Source organism: Lethenteron reissneri, unplaced genomic scaffold, assembly GCF_015708825.2.
Source record: "Lethenteron reissneri isolate LAM-NWPU_2019-01 unplaced genomic scaffold, ASM1570882v1 scaffold_185, whole genome shotgun sequence".
NCBI classification, from domain to species: domain Eukaryota; kingdom Metazoa; phylum Chordata; class Hyperoartia; order Petromyzontiformes; family Petromyzontidae; genus Lethenteron; species Lethenteron reissneri.
This window is the reverse complement of record NW_026891608.1, coordinates 104,538-129,030: the sequence shown is the minus strand read 5'-3', so window position 1 is coordinate 129,030 and position 24,493 is coordinate 104,538. Positions and strand designations below refer to the sequence as shown.

The 24,493-nt window shown below is 48.7% G+C and overlaps 2 protein-coding genes across 2 annotated transcripts in view; both read right to left on the bottom strand.

The window, feature by feature from the left end:
* Nucleotides 1-21,803, bottom strand: part of LOC133339388 (cell adhesion molecule DSCAML1-like) — a 63,662-nt gene extending 41,859 nt beyond the window's left edge. Inside the window, exon 1 of the mRNA XM_061547531.1 lies at nucleotides 21,686-21,803. The gene's annotated coding sequence lies outside the window, so the exon portion shown is untranslated. The remainder of the gene's footprint in view (nucleotides 1-21,685) is intronic.
* The window catches only part of LOC133339382 (cell adhesion molecule DSCAML1-like), a 195,313-nt gene that overhangs the window by 158,118 nt on the left and 12,702 nt on the right, over nucleotides 1-24,493 (bottom strand). Inside the window, exon 6 of the mRNA XM_061547523.1 lies at nucleotides 4,767-4,833. Within this exon, the coding sequence (XP_061403507.1) occupies nucleotides 4,767-4,833 (67 nt within the window). The remainder of the gene's footprint in view (nucleotides 1-4,766; nucleotides 4,834-24,493) is intronic.

Here is a 24,493-nt window from a genome sequence, read left to right as displayed (position 1 = left end):
TTCTCCGGGTCCTCCAGATTTCCCTTCCATATGTAGTGTCTTGAATCATGGACGAATACACTCCTTTGAGGCACACACTGTTTATTGTCTTTACACAGTCCCTAACACACAAGGGGTATACGGTCCCCTTACCTGTTAACCTAAGGAGGTAGAGCCTCTGGACTTGGCTGGACTTACACTTAAGTCTACCCGCTAACCTAGCATCCTCCGGCTGGGACCTAGGGGAGGCTAGCTGACCCCACCACTGGCTCGGTGGATCCCCGACCACTGGTCACGCTGAGCCTCAACCCCTAGAAGGGCTGGAAGGCTTGGTCCAGGGTCCTATCTATCTTCAGCCCGGGCTTCGATCTTCGTGTGGGGAGAACTAAACTCGCGCTCGCAGCGCTCGCCCTTTTATACCGGTTTGTGGCTGGCTCTGTCCAATTCCACGCTCCCTCGTGGAACCCTCTGATTGGTCCTTCCCAATCTGTCGTTTTGATCCTCTTTCACCTTGTCTGACCCCTGGCCGTTTGTCTGCCGGGAATCTGTGATTTCGATCCGCTCTCACCTCTCCTTGACCTCGGCCGTTTTTCCCAGAGAGGTAACGCTGCATCGCCCCTTTAATATATAATGGCACTGCAGGTTACCGAATAGTGAGTAGCTATCATCTCTACACATATATAGTAAGATCCGTTTAGAGTATTTGGCTGCGATAAATGTCCGTACGATAAGCCACTTCGTTAAGCTATCATTTGTCGCATCTGAAAAAGAGCCATAGAGCTCAGTGGGCCTTACCAGGAAAAGAAAATAGTTTAGTTTAAGTGACATTGGAGCAGGGAGGATTATTTTCCGATAATGTATTGCAAAATGGAGTAATGTTTAACACATAGGCTTTCACGACCAACACGTACAACGCAAATGTTTACATATTACCGCATGCATCTAGCCGTCAAATGCCATACGAATGCCTAGATTTCGAATCGTTTAACGTTCAAATGACAGTGTTAGGGGCAAGCATTAGGTGTGAGTGCCGTGGTAAGGGAAGGGGAGTGGAAACGGAGGTTTTGTGTTGAGGCGATAGTGAAAACTAAAAAGTGCACACACAAGAAATGGAGAGTGACTCAGAATCCTTTAGGACACAAATAAGCAGTGGCGGCTCCTGCAAAATCTCTCAGGGGGGGCAAATGTCTGGATGATTTATAAGGATAAGGTCCACCCATGCAAAGGATAAATTAACAGCTTAAGCATGTAAAGGCAACTTCACTTCTTTAATATTAATGAAAAATAAAGTGACTCTTGCAATACATCTTGTTTGTTTCTATACTCACTATTGATACAATCCACTCAAGTTTCTTTTATTAAAGATTCCACTAGGTGGTGACAAATAATATTGTTGGATGAAACGTGCTTACGTATGATGACGTAAGCACGTTAGTGCGAGCCCTCCCGGAAGCCATAGAGAATGCATTGCAGCGCCCCCCGTTCGAAAAAAAACATCTTTGAATGTAAGTCTATGGGAACACTCTGGGCGATTCTCAGCCGGAGTGAAATCGCCCAAAAAGAGGCGGTACTCCACAGAACGTGACATGACGCTGATTGGACTATATCCAGAGGCACAGTGACGGCTAGCGTGACTCTGTGGTTGAATGACATTGGTGGTGCGTCGCCCAATCGCCCTAATGAAGAAACCGCCCCTGCAAATAAGCACAAAAAATACTTAGAATTTGTAAAACAAAGAGCAAGGGGGTGATAATTTTGGACCCAGGAACGCAACCATAGCTTTCCAGTTAGGTCTATAATTTGCCCAACGCGGTTTAGCCCAATGCGCCATTTTCCAGGAACATAACCCCTGCGTTAGACGAGCTCTGCCTGGTTTAACTGCAAAGAGCTTGGAATTATCCAAATTAAGTGCAATGTCAGATAACCAAATATAATGTTATGATGTTTGCATAGCAATGTTTTTATTGATTGAATAATTTCACCTGGATAGTCCGTTGAGAAGGAACATCTGTTTTACAAGTGTACCTAGGTGACCAGGCTAAGATGACAAACTCATGAGACTTGACACCTGGATTGCTAATTGGACACTGAAAGTGAAGAGTCACAGGCAGGAGATGACCATGGTTCTAGGTGCACGGTTCTGTCACATGTACGTATTCATGTTGAACTGTTTTCACACTGTACGTATCCAAGCGCGGAGGTGCGGGGGAAGGACAACAAACCAAACACGAAAGTCAAAACGTGGATTTGTAGGGTGGACATTGAGTGTTAGGTCTGGGCTACATGACAGATGATGGGAGTAGTGAGTGGTAGGACAGACCTATGAGAGACGTGATACAAACCTGTTCGTGGGTAGACGTTCAGCTCTAGATACCCAATGTCTTGGATATTTTGTGGATACATCGTGACCTCACAGCGATATCGCCCAGAGACGTGGGTCTGCAAATTGCTGACGATGATGGAGGCGTCGCACTTGGACACATTACCCACCCAGGTGGCCTGTAAAGGCCAGCCGCTGCTCTCTCCATCGGTGTATTTATAAATCTGTGGTCAATAAAGGTAGAAGCAGCACACAGATCAAATGCGTTATATTATTTCTATATAAAATTCGTTCAGATAAAAGCAGAGAATTATTCTGTCTCCAGGGCTGCAACTCGGCTGGATTAACTGTTCACAAAGGAGCTTCACATGGAGACTTTTCATATGGTTGGCCCATGCCTTCGCCCAGTCACGTGACCAGGGGCCCTCGATCTGGATAGAAAATACCAAATCTGTTCATCTGCGTTGGATATTTTAAATGCTCAAGAGTCACGTGATCAGGTTCACGAACAAAACTTATCAATTCCACGCCTGCGCTTGCTGACATTTTGTGGCAAGTGGCGCACAGAACGGACAGAGGAGTAACTCACCCTCTCTTCAAGCCCGTCTATGATCCTGAACCACTCCACAAGCATGTGAGTAACGCCGCTGATTGTGCAGGTGTAGGCGCAGGGCAGGAGAAATGTAGTGCCTGCCATGGCGTTCATTTTATCTGGGGTCACAACCACGAGTTTTAGGGAAACCACACACAATGCCCACATTAGTATATTTTCTTATCTAATGTAAATGTATAAACGCAAAACATTTGTCAGTAACAATGCATTTTTAAAGTACAGAACAAGCAGACCTCGTTGAACGCGGGGGGTTACGTTCTTGGAAATGCCATGTTGGGCAAAACTTTGTTAAACAACAAAACAGACCTCGTGGGAAGACTCGGGTTGCCTTCGTGCCTTCAAATAATCACCCGCTCCCTCTTTGTTTAACTAATACTACAAGATGCCCTCCCTCGTTATTGTACTAACGGATGTTGAGTCGTTCTCACATCTTGTGTGTGTGTGTACACTCTTTGTCCATTTCAATGCAACACAAAACCCCGTTTCCATTCTTCATTCACCACAGCACTCACACCCTACGATCGCCACTAACACTGCCACTTGAACATGAATGATTCACCATCTCGTCGTCCGTATGACTAACGTTCTCAATAACCAGATGCATGATGTAATGTGTGAAGATTTATGTTGTGCTGCTGCTGCTGTGCGTTTTGAGTGCATTACATTATCAAACAAAAAAACACATCCACACGCGCACACAGACATACATGGCAAATACATCATTCCCACAGTCGATTCACACACTCCAACGGACACAGCACTCTCATGCACTAACTTTTTATTACATTTCATTTAACTTTCATTTAACTCACTGTCATATCTTGTAACTAAATTTTAACCCACTTCCCAATGTGGTATCGACTGCAAACTTGGTATACTTATGTCATACTGATGACAATACTATATTCTATCATAAAAAAATAAGAAATATATTTTTAAACAATCTTTTTTATATGTCATGTTTCGGCTTGGGTCTAATTGTCCACGGTAAACTGACGTCTGTAATTGAGCATGGTCCCTTACGTTATGGCAAGCTTCGGGGCCACTTCCTGGAGTCGTAAAGTTATTCCATTACTAGTACATTTCATAAAAGCGTGTTTTAAAAAAACGTTTTTTTCATATTATTTTATGCAGATACGAAAATGTTAGCAGCGTCATACTGCGTTTCACCGAAATATCACCCCTGTGTTGTGGAAAACAAACCCCATCATCCACAACGTTACCAAATGTTATCCCTGTGTCCCGCCACTAATATAAACATTAATTGGGATTGCTCACAGAGTAGTGCAACGTGTCTTGCTAGAGAACAGTCCGCAGAGCGGATATCACAGAGCTGACTCTGAGATTCCTTCAAGCGACCTCTGCTGGTCCACACAGTTGGGAGCAGGACTTTCCCAAATTGCTCTTCCACATGGAACAGCGCTTATCGCGTGACAATCAATCAGATGCGTTTTAATTCTCAGAGATTTAATTTCGTCAATTAAGTGCAGAATTGCAGAAAGGGGGGGGGGGGGCGCTTAGTCCATCAACTCACTCGACTTGAGGACTCGGTTAACTCGCAGGCAAATGTCTGGACTTGAATCCTGCTTTTGAGTGGTGCTAGCTCAGAACTCTAACCTCTGAGTCACCTCCTATCCAACGTTGTTTTAAGACTGCGCAAATGTCGGTGAGGAGCAGTCAAAGGTTCTGATGTTCATTGGTGGTGATGAAATCGTAGCCAGGGGTTGAACCCAGTTCACCATGGCACTGGGCCCACTCCTCTAAAGTGTACATGTTGAGTTCTATATCAGGTCTATAGGATAGATGATAGAGTTATGGGTGGTAATAAAGACATTTGAAGGAAATAACACAAACCTGATGGACTGGTGACATTCAGCTGTAGATACCCAATGTCGTGCTTGTTTTGTGGATACACCGTGACCTCACAGCGATATCGCCCCGAGTCGTTGGTCTTGATGTCACTGACGGTGATGGAGGCATCACACTTGGACACATCACCCATCCAGGTGGCGTGTAAAGGCCATTGTCTATCTCCATTGGGGAATTTATAAAGCTGTGTTCAACAAAAGCGAGAGCATGCACAGATCAAAGATGTATGTATGTTGTATGTGTGTTGTATGTATGTTGAAATTATTTGGCACAGTACATGGGCAAACCGTGCTAATCAGAAGTGTGGAAGGAAAACTAAACACAAACATCAGTTTTAAAGAAACGAGTTTTCAATCTAGATGATGATTTCAAAGTATGTAGCTCCAGTGGCTTCCTCATATCGGAAGGCCGAGTATTCAAGATGGCCGCAGCAGCGCATGTAACACTGCGCGATGCAGTGACCATCTTTGTTCGATGGCCAGCCAAAAGCCGCTGCGAGGATAACCGGAGTTCGCGCCTAGAATGAATAAGAATGTCTTTATCATGTGTTGGACGCCTTGTACCGGAATCAAAATACAGGAGGTGGTCAGATGTAGAGTTAGCACGGTTGGCTAGGTATCATGCGAAAGAAGTTCAACGTACATACACGAGACCTGGATATGAGCTATACATTCACAGTCATTTTAACGGACGTTATGCCATCACAATGACATGTGACGTCATAGCTTTTGTACATATCAAACAGTCTACCAACACATGCATGCTAATTGCATTGTTTACCAAAATGTATATCAATATAACCATGGGAGGGAATATTTTGAGACGGGGTTTGGGATCATCCACCAACCCTTCACCACTAACTACGTATGTATAGTCCGAGAATTAACATCACTTGAGACTACTGATGCTGTTGTGTGTAGGGTGTGTAAGTATATATGCCTACTAAATAAATTAATAAAATTGGGTGGTGGAAGGGGTAAAACTAAATTGGGGAGGGAGGGTCAACAATTTTTGGAAACCATTTAGATAAACTTTTTTTTATAGTTTTGTGGACGGACAAATGAACATACAAACGATCTAACCCAAAGCAACCTGATTATGGATCACTCCCCCCCGTGTTCCGACAAACCGCGTAGAGCCAAAGACGCGTTCGAAAAAGCCGCATTAGGCAAGGTTTTTCTGCATTCAGATGTCTTGCTAAGATAGAGAGATTTGTAACTCACCCTCTCTTCTTCACGTCCATCCATCATCCTGAACCACTCCACCAGCATGTGGGTAATGCCGCTGATTGTACAGGTGTAGGAGCAGGGCAAGAAAATCTTTCTGCCTGCTACGGCGTTCATTTTCTCTGGGGTGACGACCATAAATTCTAAGGAAACAACAACAAACAGCGCCCACTTTAGTACATCTCGTAGAAAAATGAGAATAGGTTTTACCCTTTCTGGCAATAAACATGAGGTGTGTTTAGATGTTCAAACATCAAATATAAAGACATTAAGTGTCGCATTGACCGCGCACAGTACTTGTGGTGAACAAGCAAACAGGCGTGGCTCTAATAAGATATGAATTGTCTTTAAAACTGATTGTTCTACACCGTAGGACAGACTTCTTCATGGCCTAGTCTCACCAGTATCAGACCAAAGAATGCCTAAAGGCAAACAGTACAAAGACAATGCACGTATCAGAGCGTTTGTAGCTCGGGGTGAGCAGCTATATCACGTTCTGATGGCAATTGGACATCGGTGTTGATCAGATTCATAGCCAGGAGTTGAACCCAGATATTTGTATCCTTATAGTGGAAACATGTCATGAGATGCAGAATCCATTGGATCCCTCAAAGTGCAGCGCAACCTTTCGTGTTAAGAGTATGGCCCACAGAAGTAGATGTCACAACTACCTCTGACGTCCCATGAAGTGATCTCTGGTCCATGTGTGTGTGTGTTGAACTTCTTTCGCACCATACGTAGCCAACTGTGCTAATCGGAGGTGCGAGCAAACAACAAAATAAACACAAGAAAGCATTTATAAAGAAATTAGTTTGTCAATTCAGATGATGTAAAAGTGCACAGCTCAGTAGTCTCCTGATATCGGAAAGAAGAGCGTTCCAGACGGTCGCAGAAGCGCATCTGAAAACATGCGATGCAGTGACCGATGCCGAGCCAAAGGCCGCGGGGAGGATAACCAGAGATCGCGTGATGATGGTTTATACTCCTTGACGATCTCGAAAGGTGGTACTGTGGGTTATTTGTGGCAAGAACTTTTTCTGTAATAAGTGCGACCTTATCTTGAAGTACCCATGTTATGTTTCGGTTTGGATCTAATTGTCCACGATCAACTGACGTTGGCTGTAATTGGCCACAGTCCCTTACGTTATGGCAAGCTTCGGGGCCACTTCCTGGAGTCGTGGAGTTCTTCCATTACTAGAACATTTCATAAAAGTGTGTTTTTAAAAAAAAAACTATTACTTATTAACCAGCTTGTCCCCTCGTAACGATTCGTTAAATGTCTCGTTTTGTAGTTAAATAATGGATTACTTTTATTAAAAATGAAACGGTTATTTAATGCTACTACGATTCTTGCTTGAGCATTACTTGTGTTAGAAGATCACTAAATTAGCTTCTATTGATTGTTATTTATGCATCATTCGTTTCCAGGTGCTCTCTAGCTGGTGGTGGTGATGATGACGGTGGAGGTGGTGATGACGACGATGGTGGTGATGATGATGACGGTGATGACGATGGTGGTGATGGTTGTGATGATGATGGTGGTTGTGGTGATGATAGTGGTGGTGACAATGATGAAGATGGTGGTGATGATGATGTTGGTGGTAGTGACGATGATGGTTGTGATGATGGTGGTTGTGGTCATGATGGTGATGGTGGTGGCGATGAATTCGAGTTGACCACCACCTGCTATTGAACTCACCTCGTGGTGTTCTTCCTTGGCGCTGAGCTCCGGACTCCGAGCCATTCTCAACCTCCGCGCTGTCAGCGACCGCCGTTACTGCGGATAAATCAGAATCTCAGAATCAGAATTAATTTACTTATAATGGAGGAATCCGATGAGCTATGAAGCTCTTTCACAGATGATCCAGTGGGGCCACGGGGTTAGAACGTTACACTGATGACGGTCGCATTAGGGGCGCCACTGTGGCGAGGAGATGTTAACTACCTCGCCTGGTATACAGGAGGTTGTGGGTTCGATCCCGACCCTGATGAGATGTTAACTACTTCGCCTGGTATACAGGAGGTCGTGGGTTCGATCCCAACCCTGACGCCTGTTGTATTGACCGTGTATGTGTATGTTTATGTGTGTGGGAATGTGGGGAGCAGTAGTGTAGTGATTAGCTCTATGCTGCGATACGCAGCTGGTGACCTGGGTTCGATTCCCACTCATGGCCGACACCGGTGACGATTATCTGAACCGGTCCTGGGCCTCCTCTAGGGCCACTCAGCCTCAAATGAGTACCTGGTGCTATGTGTAAACATCGCCACTGGGGAGACAAAGGCGGCCGGGCGTGGTCCCGGCCACCCACCCCCTCGTGTGCCGTTCCGGCCTTCATCGGTGCTGCTCGCTAACAGCACTTGCCCCAACAGCAGGGGTCTCAAACTCGCGGCCCGCGGGCCAATTGCGGCCCTCGGGACGATATTTTGTGGCCCCCACCTTAATATGAAAGTTTAATGTTAGTGCGGCCCGCGAGTTTTATATTGTAGCAACCCCGCTGTTAGCTGCTGTGTGGGACAATGTTATGATGCTCTGGTTTCCTACTGTGTGCCTGTCCAGTGAATGCGGCATGCATGTGAGTGACATGGGGGGCGGGGTCGTGTGTGTGTGTGTTTGTGTACGTGTGAGAGTGAGTGAGAGAGACAGCCGGGAGAGAAAAGAGTGGCTTTGGATGTGCGGAGAGCAGGAGGGTGAAATTCATAGTTTTCCGCCCTCTTTCGCGCAGATCATGATGTATCCAATGCTTCATTTGTAAATCACAAGGTGCCGGAACGCTAAGTACATATGACAGCGCAGGTACGACGAGCACAGGTCCCGGAACGCACATAAAACGACGCTTAAAACAGCACACACATGCCACTTACAATGCAGTGGGACTAGGGGTCGGCACGGTTTGGCTCAAACCACCAAACCGCGGTTTGAACCGAACCAAATCGGTTTGGTTTGGCTCTGTTTGAACTGGTTTGGTTTGGTTTGGGGCTACGAAAACCGACTCGGTTTGGCTCGGACAGGGTGGAACCGGCTCAAACTAGTTTGGTTGGTTGTAAAGGCGACACGAAAGGACATGCTGTAGTTGCCTTTGCCTGCGAATTCACTTTGCAATTGCATCTCCATGGCTCGAGCGGCTCAAGACGGCGCCATCCCCGGCGGCTCCAGCATCACAAGGTATCTCATCCACGACGTGGAAGAGACCAAACACGCCGGTAGCGACGAGGAGCCGATGGCGAGCGAACGCGAGAGCCCGGACGCCACGCGCGGCGACACGCGGCAGAGCCTCATGCGCACCCTCGGCGCCGCAGACCGCGACGCAGCCCAAGCCCAAGAAGGCCCGTGTGTCCCGAGCGCTGTGGCACGACGAGTACTTTGAGACGAGCCAGGCCGCGGGCGACGTGCAGAGCCAGACCTGCAAGATCTGCACCCTCCAGTACGCGGGCTCCACCTCCTCGGGCACCCGTATCAAGCATCTCAAGACCCATGGGATCGTCGACCCCGAGTCGCCCACGGTCGTCACGTCGCCGCCGACGGGGAAGGGTTTGCTCGTGCAGTCCAAGATGGCCACGCCCATGTCAGCGCACGCGAGCAAGGCCATGGACAGCTTTGTCGCCGAGTACATCGCGACGAGTGGTCTAGGCCATAAACACGTAACATCGGATCCCTTTACGACTCTTCTTCAACGAGCTGCCCCAGGTTACGAGCCCAAGTCTGAGCGCACGGTCAAGCGCCGCATGCTCGAGATGTATGTCGTCCTCAAGCTACTCGTGCTACAGTACTTTACTACTTTTGGCTCTTGCGTCTCCTTGACCTACGACGATTGGACAAACGACGCCATGACCGGCTTCTTCTCGGTCACCCTCCACTGGATGGACCCGGCGTCGTTCTCCATGTGCAACTGCATCATTGACTTCTTTTGGGTGGCCCCGGGCGAAGGCGCGGGCAAGCGCATGGCGCAGCGCCTGCACGAGCTGCTCGACGACTTTGGCGTGTGGCCGCGCCTGCTCGCCGTCGTCACCGACAGCGGTTCTGACGCCGTCGCATCCGCCAAGTCCCTCACGCTCCTCGAGGGGAGCAACCTGCGCTCGACGTGCTGCTTGCGGTGCATCGCGCACTGCGTCAACCTCGGCGTCAAGGCCTCATTCGGCGCGTTCGAGACACTGCTGCGCAGCCTCCGCGCGACGCTCGGCGCTATCCGCAAGAGCAAGACGAAGAGGGCGGCCTACACGTCGCTCGCGCGGCACTACCTCAAGTGCCCGCTGCAGCCGCCTTGCCTCGACGTGGTCACACGTTGGGGTAGCACGTACGTGATGCTCACGGCGTCGCTAAGGCAGCGCCAAGTGATCGACGCCATCTGCCTTGAGCCCGGCTGGTCGCGGAGCCAGGCCGGCTTGTCGGACGAGCAGTGGGAGCAGGCGGCGCTGCTCTGCCAGTTCTTGGAGAAGCCGGCGGCCATCTCCGATGCCATGGGCGCCGAGGAGTACTGCACCATCTCGAACGCCATCACGGCGCAGGAGGCTCTCTTGAGCCACTGCATGACCCACCGCCCGAGTCCTCATGTGGTCGTGAGCTCGGCCGCCGTGACCATCTCCGACTACATGGTCAAGTACAGCGACCTTCTCTCGTCCGAACCAAGCCGCGTCGCCCGCTTTCTCGACCTGCGCCACCCCAAGCCCGCGGCCTCGAGCACCGAGTACAGCAATATCAAGGACATGATGACGGACATTCTCAACCAGCGCTACCCAGCGTTGACGACGGACGCGGCGCCGAAGGCGGCGCCGCGTGGCGGCATTAACATCCTCTTTGACATGGTCTACGCGCCCAACGCTCACGACGGCGCCGCCTCCGAGGTCGACCGCTTCCTGCTTGAGCCGACTCAGGACCTGAGCATGGACGTCGTCGAGTGGTGGAAGCTGTACGGCGGCAAGTACCCGCGCCTGCGACGCGTGGCCCTCGACTATTTGCCTATCCCGGCGTCGTCCGTGCCCTCCGAGAGAGCAAACTCGGCCGCCAAGCGCTCCTTTCTCGACCGACCCAACCTGCACAAGTGCACGTTCAAGGCCGAGATGTGTGTGCGCTCGTGGGCGCGGATGTTGCCTAGTGTTGGGGTTTCACTGCCATTGAACTACCACACTGCGTTCAAGGACATTGGGCGTGCCAAGCTTGAGGAGATGGCTGTGGACGACATCGTCGTCCAGTACTTGCTAGTGAATCTCAATATGAAGAAAGCCTGCGTAGAAATTAGCGATTAATACACTTGATATTTGTATTGAATGCGAATATTGTTTGCCGCGCATCTTTTCGGTTCAAGCCAACTCAAGAGGTTTGGTTTAGCTTAGTTTGGTTTGGTTTTGGTTTGGTTTGGTTCAGTCGTCGCTGGTTTGGTTTGCTCAATTTGAAACCAGTTTGAGTCGGTTCAAACCGTGCCGACCCCTAAGTGGGACTTATTTAGGCTATACTGCAGTGACGGTATCAGTCTTTGTGTCAGTGATTAATAAAGTGGCATCTTGAGCAAAGGCGACTTCTGTGTCCAGCGGAGAAAACGAACGGAACACACACACACAATTTGTTAAATTGAAGGGAAATTCAAGGTACACCACAGCTCCTTTACGCACACGCTGCGCTGTGAGGTTTTGGGAGCTTCTTTACGCAGACGGATTATTCTAAACCGCAGCAGTTTATAACACGTCATTGAGCTAATATCTACATTGTACAGTCTGGGCTGTTTTACATTATTATTTACACCTGATGTGTGTGGATGAATTTGAATGATTTAAATTCCCTCATCCTCTGGTTTTGACATTTACGCACCGAGCCACAGACTTACATGACGATGTGCATATAATTATTTTGGTTCATCTTAGAAGTCTGCATTTGTTATTATTTTATGAAATTGTGATGCTGTTGTTAAGAAAGCTTTATATATAACTTATTAGATTATCTTGTTATTGCGTGGCCACAAATTAGTAATTCATCCGCCGATGTCAACAGGGGCTCCGTAATTTTCTAGTGATTACATTATATTGTTATATTGTATTTTAATCATTTCTTTAAAAACTTTTTTAATATTCATATTTTTTTCGATACGAGAGGTACCGGATCTGCTCAAATAAGTCCCGGAACGCAGGCAAGCCAACACGCCGGCACAAAGTAAGCACAAAAATGTATTGAAAAATGTGATGATGTGACTGAAGGCAGCGAAAGCCCCGACAGTGGCCAGCAGCATTTGAACCCCGTGGTCACACAATGACGCTGCCTCATAGAGTCCTCTCCTCTCCCTCTTTCGGCTCTCCACTGTGCGCGCACCGGAGCGCATCAAAGCGCAGATCCACAGCTCATCCCGGCTCAGATCCCCGTGCTTTGAACAGAGAAGCGTGTACAGTAGCAGCCGCTATAGCTGTGTCTGCCTGTGACTGCGGTGTGGGGACGAAATCTGATGGGAACGCATTACCCCCCCCCCCCCCCCCATAATCTACGCACCTGTTGTTACCGGAAAAAGCGGAAATGACGTGCATTTGCGGAAATTACGTCTCCGTGCGTCGCTGGTTGGCTAAACACGTGACTGAAACTTTATTGCGTGAGCGACAGCAAGTGGAATGAATATAGATCTTGTCACACAGCCCCAATCACGTCTTTTTCAAAGCCTGCAGTGAATAGAAAGGTTGGTGACGAGCACAGACAATTTCAGGAAAAGTGGGAGATGCAATATTTCTTTGTTGAGCACATGAGCACTCCGACGTGTCTTATTTGTACAGAAAAAGTTGCGGTGCACAAGGAATACAACCTCAAACGTCATTACTCAACTAGACATGCTGAGGAGTATGCAAAATACCAGGGAGATGGAGAGAGCCAACCGAGTTGCCAATCTTAAAACATGTCTACTGAGGCAACAAAATGTCTTCAAGAAAGCAACCAAAGAGAATAATGCAGCAGTCGAAGTAAGCTACGTGGTTAGTGAGATGATTGCTAAGGCAGGAAAGCCATTCACAGAAGGCGAGTTTATCAAAAAGTGCATCTTACAGGCTGCAAGTATAGTCTGTCCGGAAAAAAAAGGTCCGTTTAGCAACATCAGCCTTTCTGCTAACACCGTGGCTGAGCGCATTTCTGACCTGTCAAGTGACATTTATGATCAACTGCGTGAGAAAGCCAAATGTTTCAATGCATACTCAGTCGCTCTTGACGAGAGTTCAGACATCACTGACACTGCCCAGCTCACAATATACGTCCGTGGTGTTGATGACAATTTTGAAGTGATGGAGGAGTTGCTCACAGTAATTCCAATGCATGGCCACACCACCGCTCACGAGATATTTTGCCAGCTGTGTGATACCATTGTGAATGCCGGTTTGCCATGGAAGAAGTTTGTTGGAATAACAACCGACGGAGCGCCATCAATGACAGGGAGGAAAAATGGACTGGTGGCACTTGTTCAAAGAAAACTCGAAAAGGAGGGTGTGGAGGAGGCCATGGCTCTGCACTGCATCATCCATCAGCAGGCCCTTTGCAGCAAATGCCTGAAGTTTGACAATGTGATGTCTGTTGTTGTGAAATGCATCAACCAAATCAGATCCAAGTGGACCATGTGCCTTTTTGGAAGCACATATTTGTGTGAAAAGCTCTTCTTCACCTTGAACTTCAATAAGTCCAAGTACAGGTCCAGACTTACTGATGATCATCTTCAAGCCATACTGAGGGTCTCAACTGCTTCCTCCCTCAAGTCAAATGTGGCTCAGCTATGTGAGAGGAAGCGCTGCCAGGTCTCTGGCAGCAAGAAGTAGGCAAAAGAAGCCATTTTCAGAAGAACCTTTCATGTTCTTCAATATTCTATTCATGTTCAGAAGAACCCATTGAAGTTAAATAACTGTTAGTAATGACATTTGAGAAGTTTGGATTTTTTTAGCAAAGTTTTTTTTTGTGGAATACCTGATGCGGCCCAGCCTCACCCAGATACTACCTCCAGCGGCCCCCAGGTAATTTGAGTTTGAGACCCCTGCCCTACAGTCTGTTGAGGATTCATACTCTTAGTTCTTTCGGTAAAGTCACGTAGGTAAAAAAATGAAATGAAATTTTTTTTTATTAATTTTAATTTCATTTTTTACCTACGTGACTTTACCTAAATAACTAAGAGTATGAATCCTTGCAGTCACGAAAGCTTCAAATCTAGAATTAAGTCTGTTGAGGCTACGCGGAGGGTCTTTGTCTTTGAACTTGGTTCCAGGCCATTGTGAACCTCCAAAGGTGAGAGATGCTCAGACGCAGATCGTGAACCGAGGATCTGAGCTGACTCAGCGTGTTCGTGACACAGCCATTGTGAAGGTCTCGCACACCGCACCCACTGGGGACACACTGTCAACGCACGACGTCTGATTGTTGAAGCCAGGCAGCCAAGCACGCTATAGTAGTGACGCGTGTATTTGTCAGTAAATCTCATGAGGAAGTGTGGGGGGGGGGGGGAAACCCCAAAACCAATATAGCGATGTCGAGTCTCTCTTGCGCAAGTCACGAGACACAAACAGACAGCGGCCACACGCAGGTGGCGAGGAGAAGTCGTCACCCTCGCCTGGTCTGCAGGAGGTCGTGGGTTCGATCCCAGACCCTGGCGACGCTGCTGCTGCTGCTGTGTATTTGGAGTCTGCGTCTCTCTCCCCGTGGTGGTCGCTGCGTGGATTTTTCACTCTGAGTCCTCCGGGTTTTCCCCTCTCGCATTTAGAATCTACGTCACCACGAGTTCAGTGTCTTTGTCTGCTGCTATCAATGTCCACGTGGTGATGATTATGATGATATCAGTCACGTGATGATGATGATGATATCAGCAACTCGGCTGAGTTGCTATCATTAGTGATGGCCACGTCGCTTCTGATACAATATCTACACAGCAGCTCAGTGGGGTCTTAAACCTGGTGACATAAACTTAGTTTAGTTGTAGTGTGGGTCTCTATGGGACTCTATGGGTCTCTATGGGTCTCTATTATGAGTATGAGTCTGTATGGGTCTCTATTCTGAGTATAGGTCTCTGTGGGTCTGTTTGGGTCTGAGTGTGGGTCTCTATGCGTGTCTATACATCCAGAGTCTTTGTCTGCTGCTATCAATGTCCCCGTGATGATGATGATACCAGTCACGTGGTTGAGCTGCTATGATTATGATAATTGTTTTTTTACCCTTTTTATCTGGCAACAAAACTGACACCGTTTTTTTACAAGGAGTTATGTTTGCATAGACCACAATACCTGCAGTCGTAATGCAAACAAAAAACATAACTCTGATAATGATATGCACTGTCCTTGAAGTTGATTGGCCCACATCCGAGACAGCTTTTCTTAGAGCCTAGTCTCACATGGTGTTGGACCAGAAAAAAAAGTGTCAGTTTTGTTGCCAGATAAAAGGGTAAAAAAAAATGTTTTTATCATATTTTGCTACTGGCAAAGGAGGTTCCATGAGGCTGCTATGATTAGTGATGGCCCAGCCTCGCTTCTAAAAAGGAGCTAAGTAGCTCAGGGAGCTTTAACTGGTACAATACAAAACATTGTTTCGCGTTTCTTCTTTTTTCAAAGGTGTGTGCCGGCCTTCATAGGTGCTACTCGATAACTGCACATGCCCCAAAAGTCCTTTGAGGCTATACAGGCGGGATCTTTGTCTTTGAACTGATTTTAAATATATTGACCGTGCTGAGTCTATGGGCAGTGTAGAGTTTAAATCTTGACTTAAAGCTTTCGTGACTGCAGGAATTCATCTTCTTGGTTCTTTCGGTAAAGTCACGTAGAAGGGAAATAATAAAATAATAAAAATTAAACATAGTAAAATACAATTCTCACGACGTTTCGGCCACAACGCAAGCAGCCGTCCTCAGGTGAAGAACAGGGCTGTCGGAAAGCCAGCATCCGAAGGACGACAGCCCTGTTCTTCAACTGAGGACGGCTGCTTGCGTTGTGGCTGAAACGTCGTGAGAATTTTATTTTTTATCGTGTTTTATTTTTATTTTATTATTTCCCTTTTACGTGACTTTACCGAAAGAACCAAGAAGATGAATCCCTGCAGTCACGAAAGCTTTAAACAGGGGCGGTTTCTTCATTCGGGCGATTGGGCGACGCACCACCAATGTCATTCAACCACAGAGTCACGCTAGCCGTCACTGCAGCCTCTGGATATAGTCCAATCAGCGTCATGCTACGTTCTGTGGAGTACCGCCTCTTTTTGGGCGATTTCCCTCCAGCTGAGAATCGCCCCGAGTGGCCCCATAGACTTACATTCAAAGATGTTTTTTTTCGAACGGGGGCGCTGCAATGCATTCTCTATGGCTTCCGGGAGGGCTCGCCCTAACGTGCTTACGTCATCATACGTGCTTACGTCATCATACGTAAGCACGTTTCATCCAACAATATAATTTGTTGCCACCGAGTGGAATCTTTAATAAAATAAACTTGAGTGGTTTGTTTTAATAGTGAGTATAGAAACAAACAAGATGTATTGTAAGAGTCACTTTATTTTTCATTAATATTAAAGAAGTGAAGTTGCCTTTACATGCTTAAGCTGTTAATGTATCCATTGCATGGGTGGACCTTATACTTATCAATCATCCAGACATTTGCCCCCCCTGAGTGATTTTGCAGGAGCCGCCACTGGCTTTAAATAGAAATCTATGGGCAGTGTTGAGTCTATGGAGTTTGTAAATAGTCGCTCCGTGTGACGTACCGTGTGACGTACTATGGAGCGGGCATGACAAAACACGTGCACGTTCTTAGGCGCCTTGACGGGCACAGAGATTAGGAAATGTCACGATCAGCTGATTTGTAAAAAACTTTGCAAATTGCAAACAAATTCCTTGAATACCCCAGAGGAATCGATGTTCCTGTTTGTTCGACTTACAGGGCCGTACATGCCCAATCACACCTCCTCTTTGTCACACAAAGACAAACATCGCTCGCACAGCCTTCACAGACTGTTAGCAGTGAATGGCAGCACCTACTAAGGCCGGCACGGCACGCGAGGGGGTGGGTGGCCAGCATCACGCCTGCCCGGCCGCCTTTGTCTCCCCAGCGGTGACGTTCACAGGTCTCTGTGTGAGTCTATGGTTCTCTCTGTGTCTGGGTCTCTATTTGAGGCTAAGTTGACCTAGGGGATTCCCCAAGACCGGGGTCGGACAATCGTCATCGCTGTTGGTGATGTTGGCCATGAGCTGGAATCGAACTCGGGTTTCTCCCGGGCTCGGAGCACAGCGCTAACCGCTGCGCCACCGCTCTCCGCTCACCACACTCACCGCACACACACACTCACACGCTCACACACTCATACACTCATACACACCACACTCACATACACCGCGCTCACACACACTCATACACACTCACACACATACACTCACACACACCACACTCACATACACCACACTCACACACACACTCCCACACACCACACTCACACACTCACACACACCACCCTCACACACTCATACACACACACTCACAAACACCACACTCACGCTCACACACTCACACATACTCACACACACACACACCACACTCACACACGCACACACGCACACTCTCACACACCACACTCACACACACTCACACACCACACTCACACACACTCACACACACCACACTCACGCTCACACACTCACACACACATACTCACACACACCACACTCACACACACTCACACACACTCACACACACCACACTCACGCTCACACACTCACACACACATACTCACACACACCACACTCACACACTCTCACACACCACACTCACACACACCACGGCGCATTGAGAGTTGTGCAAACACGGCCATCGTGAACCTCACTTCTCTGCGGTTATAAAAGGGAGAGAGAGACCCTGACCCAGGACTTGGAACTCGTAATTTGTATTCATGAGTGATAAAACATCTCCAGATTGTGCTGTTGGTGGCCATGTGCCAAGGTGAAGGTTGCATTCTGTGTGTGAGTCTGTGGGTCTGTGTGAGTCTGTGGGTCTCTGTGTGAGTCGGTGGGTCTCTGTGTGAGTCGGTGGGTTTCTGTGTGAGTCTGTGGGTCTCTGTGTGAGTCTGTGGGTCTCTGTGAGTCTGTGGGTCTCTGTGTGAGTCTGTGGGTCTCTGTGTGAGTCTGTGGGTCTCTGTGTGAGTCTGTGGGTCTCTGTGTGAGTCTGTGGGTCTCTGTGAGTCGGTGGGTCTCTGTGTGAGTCGGTGGGTTTCTGTGTGAGTCAGTGGGTCTCTGTGTAAGTCTGTGTGTGGGTTTCTGTGTGAGTCGGTGGGTCTCTGTGAGTCGGTGGGTTTCTGTGTGAGTCAGTGGGTCTCTGTGTAAGTCTGTGTGTGGGTTTCTGTGTGAGTCGGTGGGTCTCTGTGAGTCGGTGGGTTTCTGTGTGAGTCAGTGGGTCTCTGTGTAAGTCTGTGTGTGGGTTTCTGTGTGAGTCGGTGGGTCTCTGTGAGTCGGTGGGTTTCTGTGTGAGTCAGTGGGTCTCTGTGTAAGTCTGTGTGTGGGTTTCTGTGTGAGTCGGTGGGTCTCTGTGAGTCGGTGGGTTTCTGTGTGAGTCAGTGGGTCTCTGTGTAAGTCTGTGTGTGGGTTTCTGTGTGAGTCGGTGGGTCTCTGTGAGTCGGTGGGTTTCTGTGTGAGTCTGTGGGTCTCTGTGTGAGTCCATGGGTCTATGTGTGAGTCCAGTGGTCTCTGTGTGAGTATGTGGGTCTCTGTGAGTCGGTGGGTCTCTGTGTGAGTCGGTGGGTTTTTGTGTGAGTCGGTGGGTCTCTGTGAGTCGGTGGGTTTCTGTGTGAGTCTGTGGGTCTCTGTGTGAGTCCATGGGTCTATGTGTGAGTCCATGGGTCTCTGTGTGAGTCCAGTGGTCTCTGTGTGAGTCAGTGGGCCTCTATGTGAGTCGGTGGTTTCTGTGCGAGTCTGTGGGTTTATGTGTGAGTCTGTGGGTCTCTGTGTGAGTTGGTAGGTCTCTGTGTGAGTCGGTAGGTCTCTGTGTGAGTCGGTGGGTCTCTGTGTGAGTCGGTGGGTCTCTGTGTGAGTCGGTGGGTGGCCAGCACCACGCCAGGCCTTCATAGGCGCTGCTGCTGCTACTCGCTAACAGCACTTGCCCCAACATCATGTTGAGGCTATAAGGGGGATCTTTGTCTTGTTTGCGTGTTATCTCTTGCGCGCGTGTGTGGGTGGTGCCTCTCGAACTAACGCAGACGGTTTATCGGAGTTTATAGTTTTATGGATTGTTTTATGGTTGAGTGAAGGGTGATGTAACGCCTTGTGTGTGGACTGTGCTCGTGCCGTAATTAACGACACCCTGAGACTCAACACTGCTACCCATAGACTCAACACTGCTACCCATAGACTCTACACTGCTACCTATAGACTCAACACTGCTACCTATAGACTCAGCACTGCTACCCATAGACTCAACACTGCTACCCATAGACTCAACACTGCTACCTATAGACTCAACACTGCTACCCACAGACTCAGCACTGCTACCTATAGACTCAACACTGCTACCTATAGACTCAGCACTGCTACCTATAGACTCAACACTGCTACCCATAGACTCAACACTGCTACCTATAGACTCTACACTGCTACCTATAGACTCAACACTGCTACCCATAGACTCAGCACTGCTACCTATAGACTCAACACTGCTACCTATAGACTCAGCACTGCTACCTATAGACTCAACACTGCTACCCATAGACTCAACACTGCCATAGACTAAACACTGCTACCCATAGACTCAACACTGCTACCCATAGACTTTACACTGCTACCCATAGACTCAACACTGCTACCCCATAGACTCAACACTGCTGCCCATAGACTCAACACTGCTACCCATAGACTCAACACTGCCACCCATAGACTCAACACTGCTACCCCATAGACTCAACACTGCTACCCATAGACTCAACACTGCTACCCATAGACTCAACACTGCCACCCATAGACTCAACACTGATACCCATAGACTCAACACTGCCATAGACTCAACACTGCTACCTATGGACTCAGCAGTGCCCCTGTACATGAAGCAGTCCCCCTCTTTAGCCTCCTTCCATTCCTCTCTGAGAGCCTCCTCCCCTCTTCCCCATCGCCCATCCCACTCCTCTTCTCCCGTCTCAACACTCCACTCCGTCCCCCACGTGACATCCACGTGTCCCCCACGTGACCCCCACGTGACCCCTGCTCCAGTCACTCCACCCTCAGCCTCGCTCAGCGCTTGGCCCAACAGCTGTTACAGGCTGCACGTGGTGGTGGTGATGCTACTTACCAATTAAGGCTAGTAGGAATATTGATACATTTGGTAATGTTGTTGTTGTTGTTCCGAGTCGAGAAATCGCGTCCATTCCTTTACGAATGGAGGGCAGGAATTCTGCAAAATGAACAAGTTACAAACGATTTACAAATTAATTCATCGTTTGGCATGAGGGTCACATCTCCCCACTTCACCGCGCGGCAAGACTCGTCAACACGAGACAGTGAATCTCAACGGGAGCTCTCTCAGCTGGTGGTTAAATAAAGGACGTCAATCACAAGGGACAATTCATCTCAATGGGGTCTGAATCACAGAGCGCAGTCCAATCGGTTCCCCAGCTGATTCAAGTTCAAGTTCATGTATTAGGTGTAGCCCTGTGAGCCATTCGGCTCTTGAATCGGGTGCAACCGCAACAAACAAAAAAAACATGAACAAGAAAACATCTTAAAGTGAATATGTGACTATGTGCAAGCAGAGAATCCATAAAAAGACAGCAACATATTGCAGAAAAAGCACCGTACACCAACGCTTTGTGCAAAAATCCCAGTGGGATGCAAGTCAAACAACCACAACAACCACAAGACAACTTAGATTAAGGCCATCAGTCTAACTCTGTACTACAACAAACAAACATGGCCAAACCAATACACTTTTCGAAAATCACCAAAATAACAGCCCCGAGCGGGAATCGAACTCGTGTCGCCGGGTTCGTTCCGCTACTCGCTGCCACTGCCGCTCCGCACACACAAAGTGCAAAGATCAAAGTTCTCGACTCGCCCAACTGCACAAAGACAAAGATCACCCACGTAGCCTCTAACAGACTGCAGGGGCAAGTGCTGTTAGCGAGTAGCAGCGCCTGTGAAGGCTACCGGCACTGTGGCACACGGGGGGGAGGGTAGCCGGCACCACGCCCGGCCGCCTTTGTCTCCCTAGTGGCGATGTTTACGAACATTTGAGGCTGAGTCGACCTACACACACACATCGCCTCGCACGCTTGGAGATGCGCTTCTGCGGCCGTCTGGAACGCTCTTGCTTGCGATATTGGGAAGCCACTTTAAAATCATCTCGATTAAGCACTCATTTGTTTAGAACTGAGTGCTGTTGTTGTGCTTAGATTGTTGTCCTTCACCCGCAACTCCGATTAGCCGCGGTTGGCTACGTACGGTGCGAAAGAAGTCCAACATCCACACCAATACCCGCCATTCGCCACTAAGTGACTGTGACGTCACCACGTCGCCCGTGCCAGGCTAGGTGCACTCACACACACACCTACACACTCACACACTCACGCGCTTACTCACACACACTCACACACTTACACACTCGCAAACTCACACACTTACACACTCACACACTCGCAAACTCACACACTTGCACACACATACTCACTCACACTCACACACCTACAAACTCACACACTTACACTCACACACTTACAAAGAGTTAAATCCTCACCGTTGTTAGCCCAGTCACAGCTCCGTGGGGTGAACGATGATGATTCGATGCACGCGTTGAGTGGCACCGCGTGTGTGTGTAGAGTGTGTGAGTGTGTTTGGCTATCACTGCGTGTGTTTCATAGCACAGTGGGTGGTGCTACACTCTGACAGCCCAATGAGTGCTTCACCCCCCACCCCCTCTCCGTGTTAGACGACTGTGACTCACAGAAGGAGGTGAGATGACTTTGGGGTTCTCTAGTCCAAGGGTGGGTGGGGTACAGCACAAACTACGTCACAGATGTTACCTATATTGTTTTGATCTTTCGGTAAAGTCACGTAGATAGCTTAAAAGAAAATAACAAAAAACTAAAAATAGTTTCGATCGCTTGTGTTGCGATCTAAACTTCGTAGTTTTTCTTATTTTCCTTGAACCTATCTACGCGACTTTATCGACAGACCCGAAGAATGTGAATTCCTGCAGTCAACAAAAGCTTTAAGTCAAGAGATGTTAACCACCTCGCCTGGTGTACAGGAGGTCGTGGCTTCAATCCCGACCCTGACGCCTGCTGCTGTGTATTTGGAGTTTGCGAGTTACTCTCCCCGTGGTCGCGTGGATTGTCTCCACATCCTCCGGGTTTCCCCCTCCACATTCAGAATCGACGTCGCCACGAGTTTGGCTGCTGCTATCAATGTACACGTGGTGGTGATGACATCACGTGGTGGTGATGACATCACGTGGTGGTGATGACATCACGTGGTGGTGATGACATCAGCCACGTGGTTGAGCTGCTTTAATTAGTGATGGCCCATCTCGCTTCTGATTAAAGAGCTGCACAGCTCAGTGGGGTCTGACACCTGGTAACAATGCACATAGTTAAAATTTCGATTTAAAGCTTTCGTGACTGCAGGGATTCATCTTCTTGGTTCTTTTGGTAAAGTCACGTAGAAGGGAAGTAATACAATAATAAAAATAAAACATAATAAAATAATTCTCACGACGTTTCGGCCACAACGCAAGCAGCCGTCCTCAGGTGAAGAAACAGGTATGTCACCTGAGGACGGCTGAGACCAGAAGAATCCGATGAGCTATGAAGCCCTTTTGTGCGCAGATGTCCAGTCACGGCACTGGGTCAGAATGTTACAACAACAAACTGAAAATCGGAGTGCAAAGCAGAGGAAAGGTAAACCAATCAATGGAAAAATATCCAAATAAAACTAAACTTTATAGTTGTTTATCTTACCAGGTAGGGTCCACTCAGCTATTAGCTTCTTTTTCAGAAGCGACCACGGCGCACATGTAGTGGTGTTTATTCACGCGGGCAACTTCTTTTTCTCCTGCGTCACTTTAGTCGAAGCATCCCACACGGATGCTCACCACGTTCCACCACACTTTTCTCCCTCTCTGGCTCCACTAGCCTGCTAGGTCCGAGCTTTCTCTCTGGCTCCGCTAGCCTGTTCTCCGCTAGCCTCTTACTGTGTACTCCGCTAGCTTCTCACCGCACGAGCTTCTCACCCCACTAACCTCTCACTGAATCTCTTGCTAGCCTATTCTTCACTAGCCTAACACACTCACACTCAGGGTTCTGCTAGCCTCTCCCCCGTTAGCCTGTTACTACACCCACACCTACAACCTCGCCCGTGCCCCCAGCGGGGGTTCAGCCAACACCGGTGTGGAGGGCGAAGTCCCGAACTTCTCTTGTATTGACTCTTCACTTCTTCATCTCCAGCCAACTCAACCCCGTTGATTCACACGTTCCCCTTATATCCCCCTCCTCATTCAGTGTCCTCAGGTGGCCCTCGTTAAGCCGGTGTCTTTTCGGCGTCTCCTGCCCGTGCTCCCCCCTTATTGCCTCTATCTCTCGCCTTCTTGGCGCCTATTCCGTGTTTACATTTGCAGCCAGTCAATCACTGCCTCTTTCCTTAATTGCTGGCGTCTCTCTGTCTGCTGGCCATACGCTTGCACCTGCTTGCCCTCACTGTTTGCAACCCCGTACATGAATGCAACTGCTGTTTGCAAACCCTGCGCGCTGTACGCCACTCCACATACATTGTCTGAGCAAGTTTGCTTGCATGTGTAAAGACGACTCGGATGCACTTGTCTTGAGATGCTTTCTTTATTTAAGCAGCCACGTGCTCACTCGGACAGGCGGAGACCCCACCGCAACGGCCGTGAGTTTCCCACGCATTCCCCTAATATACGGTGCGTGGCCACGCCCCTGCCCCGTGACCACGCCCTAGACAAGCTGACTCCAGTCCTCTTACGTCACCTGGCCACATCCCTATTCTCGATCGATCCCGTGGCCACCAGTCCATTCAAACTACAAGCTGACTCCCCTGTCATCACCTGCCATGTGGCCACTAGTCCACTCACACCATAGGTTGACTCTACTGTCATTACACGTGTTTAAAGGCGCTGGCTGCTGACGGAAAGTGGTAACTGCAGTGTATGGCAGTACACGTCAACAGGTGACAGTACACACGGAGGGAAATATAACTAAGGGTAAGGCTCAAAAAGGTGTCCATCTGGAAGCCCCGGGAACCTGCTGGTAGGTTCCAGAAGGGGGGCGTGGCCTAGGCGGAGCGAGGCAACGCCGGGAGGATAAGAGGGGGCCCCCAGCAAGAGTTTGGGGCTGTTGCTGGAAGCGGTTCCCATCGCCGTGCTGTCATCTCACCACCGCCGCCGTCTTCGGCATAGCAGATGTGCATTTTCTACACACCGCGCGAAAACCTACGTAAACAATGACGGTCGTATAGATGGTAACCTACGCGCACCTCACACACCAACCCCGTGCCGACACCCTGCAGCCCCGCGCTCGCTCTCTCACCC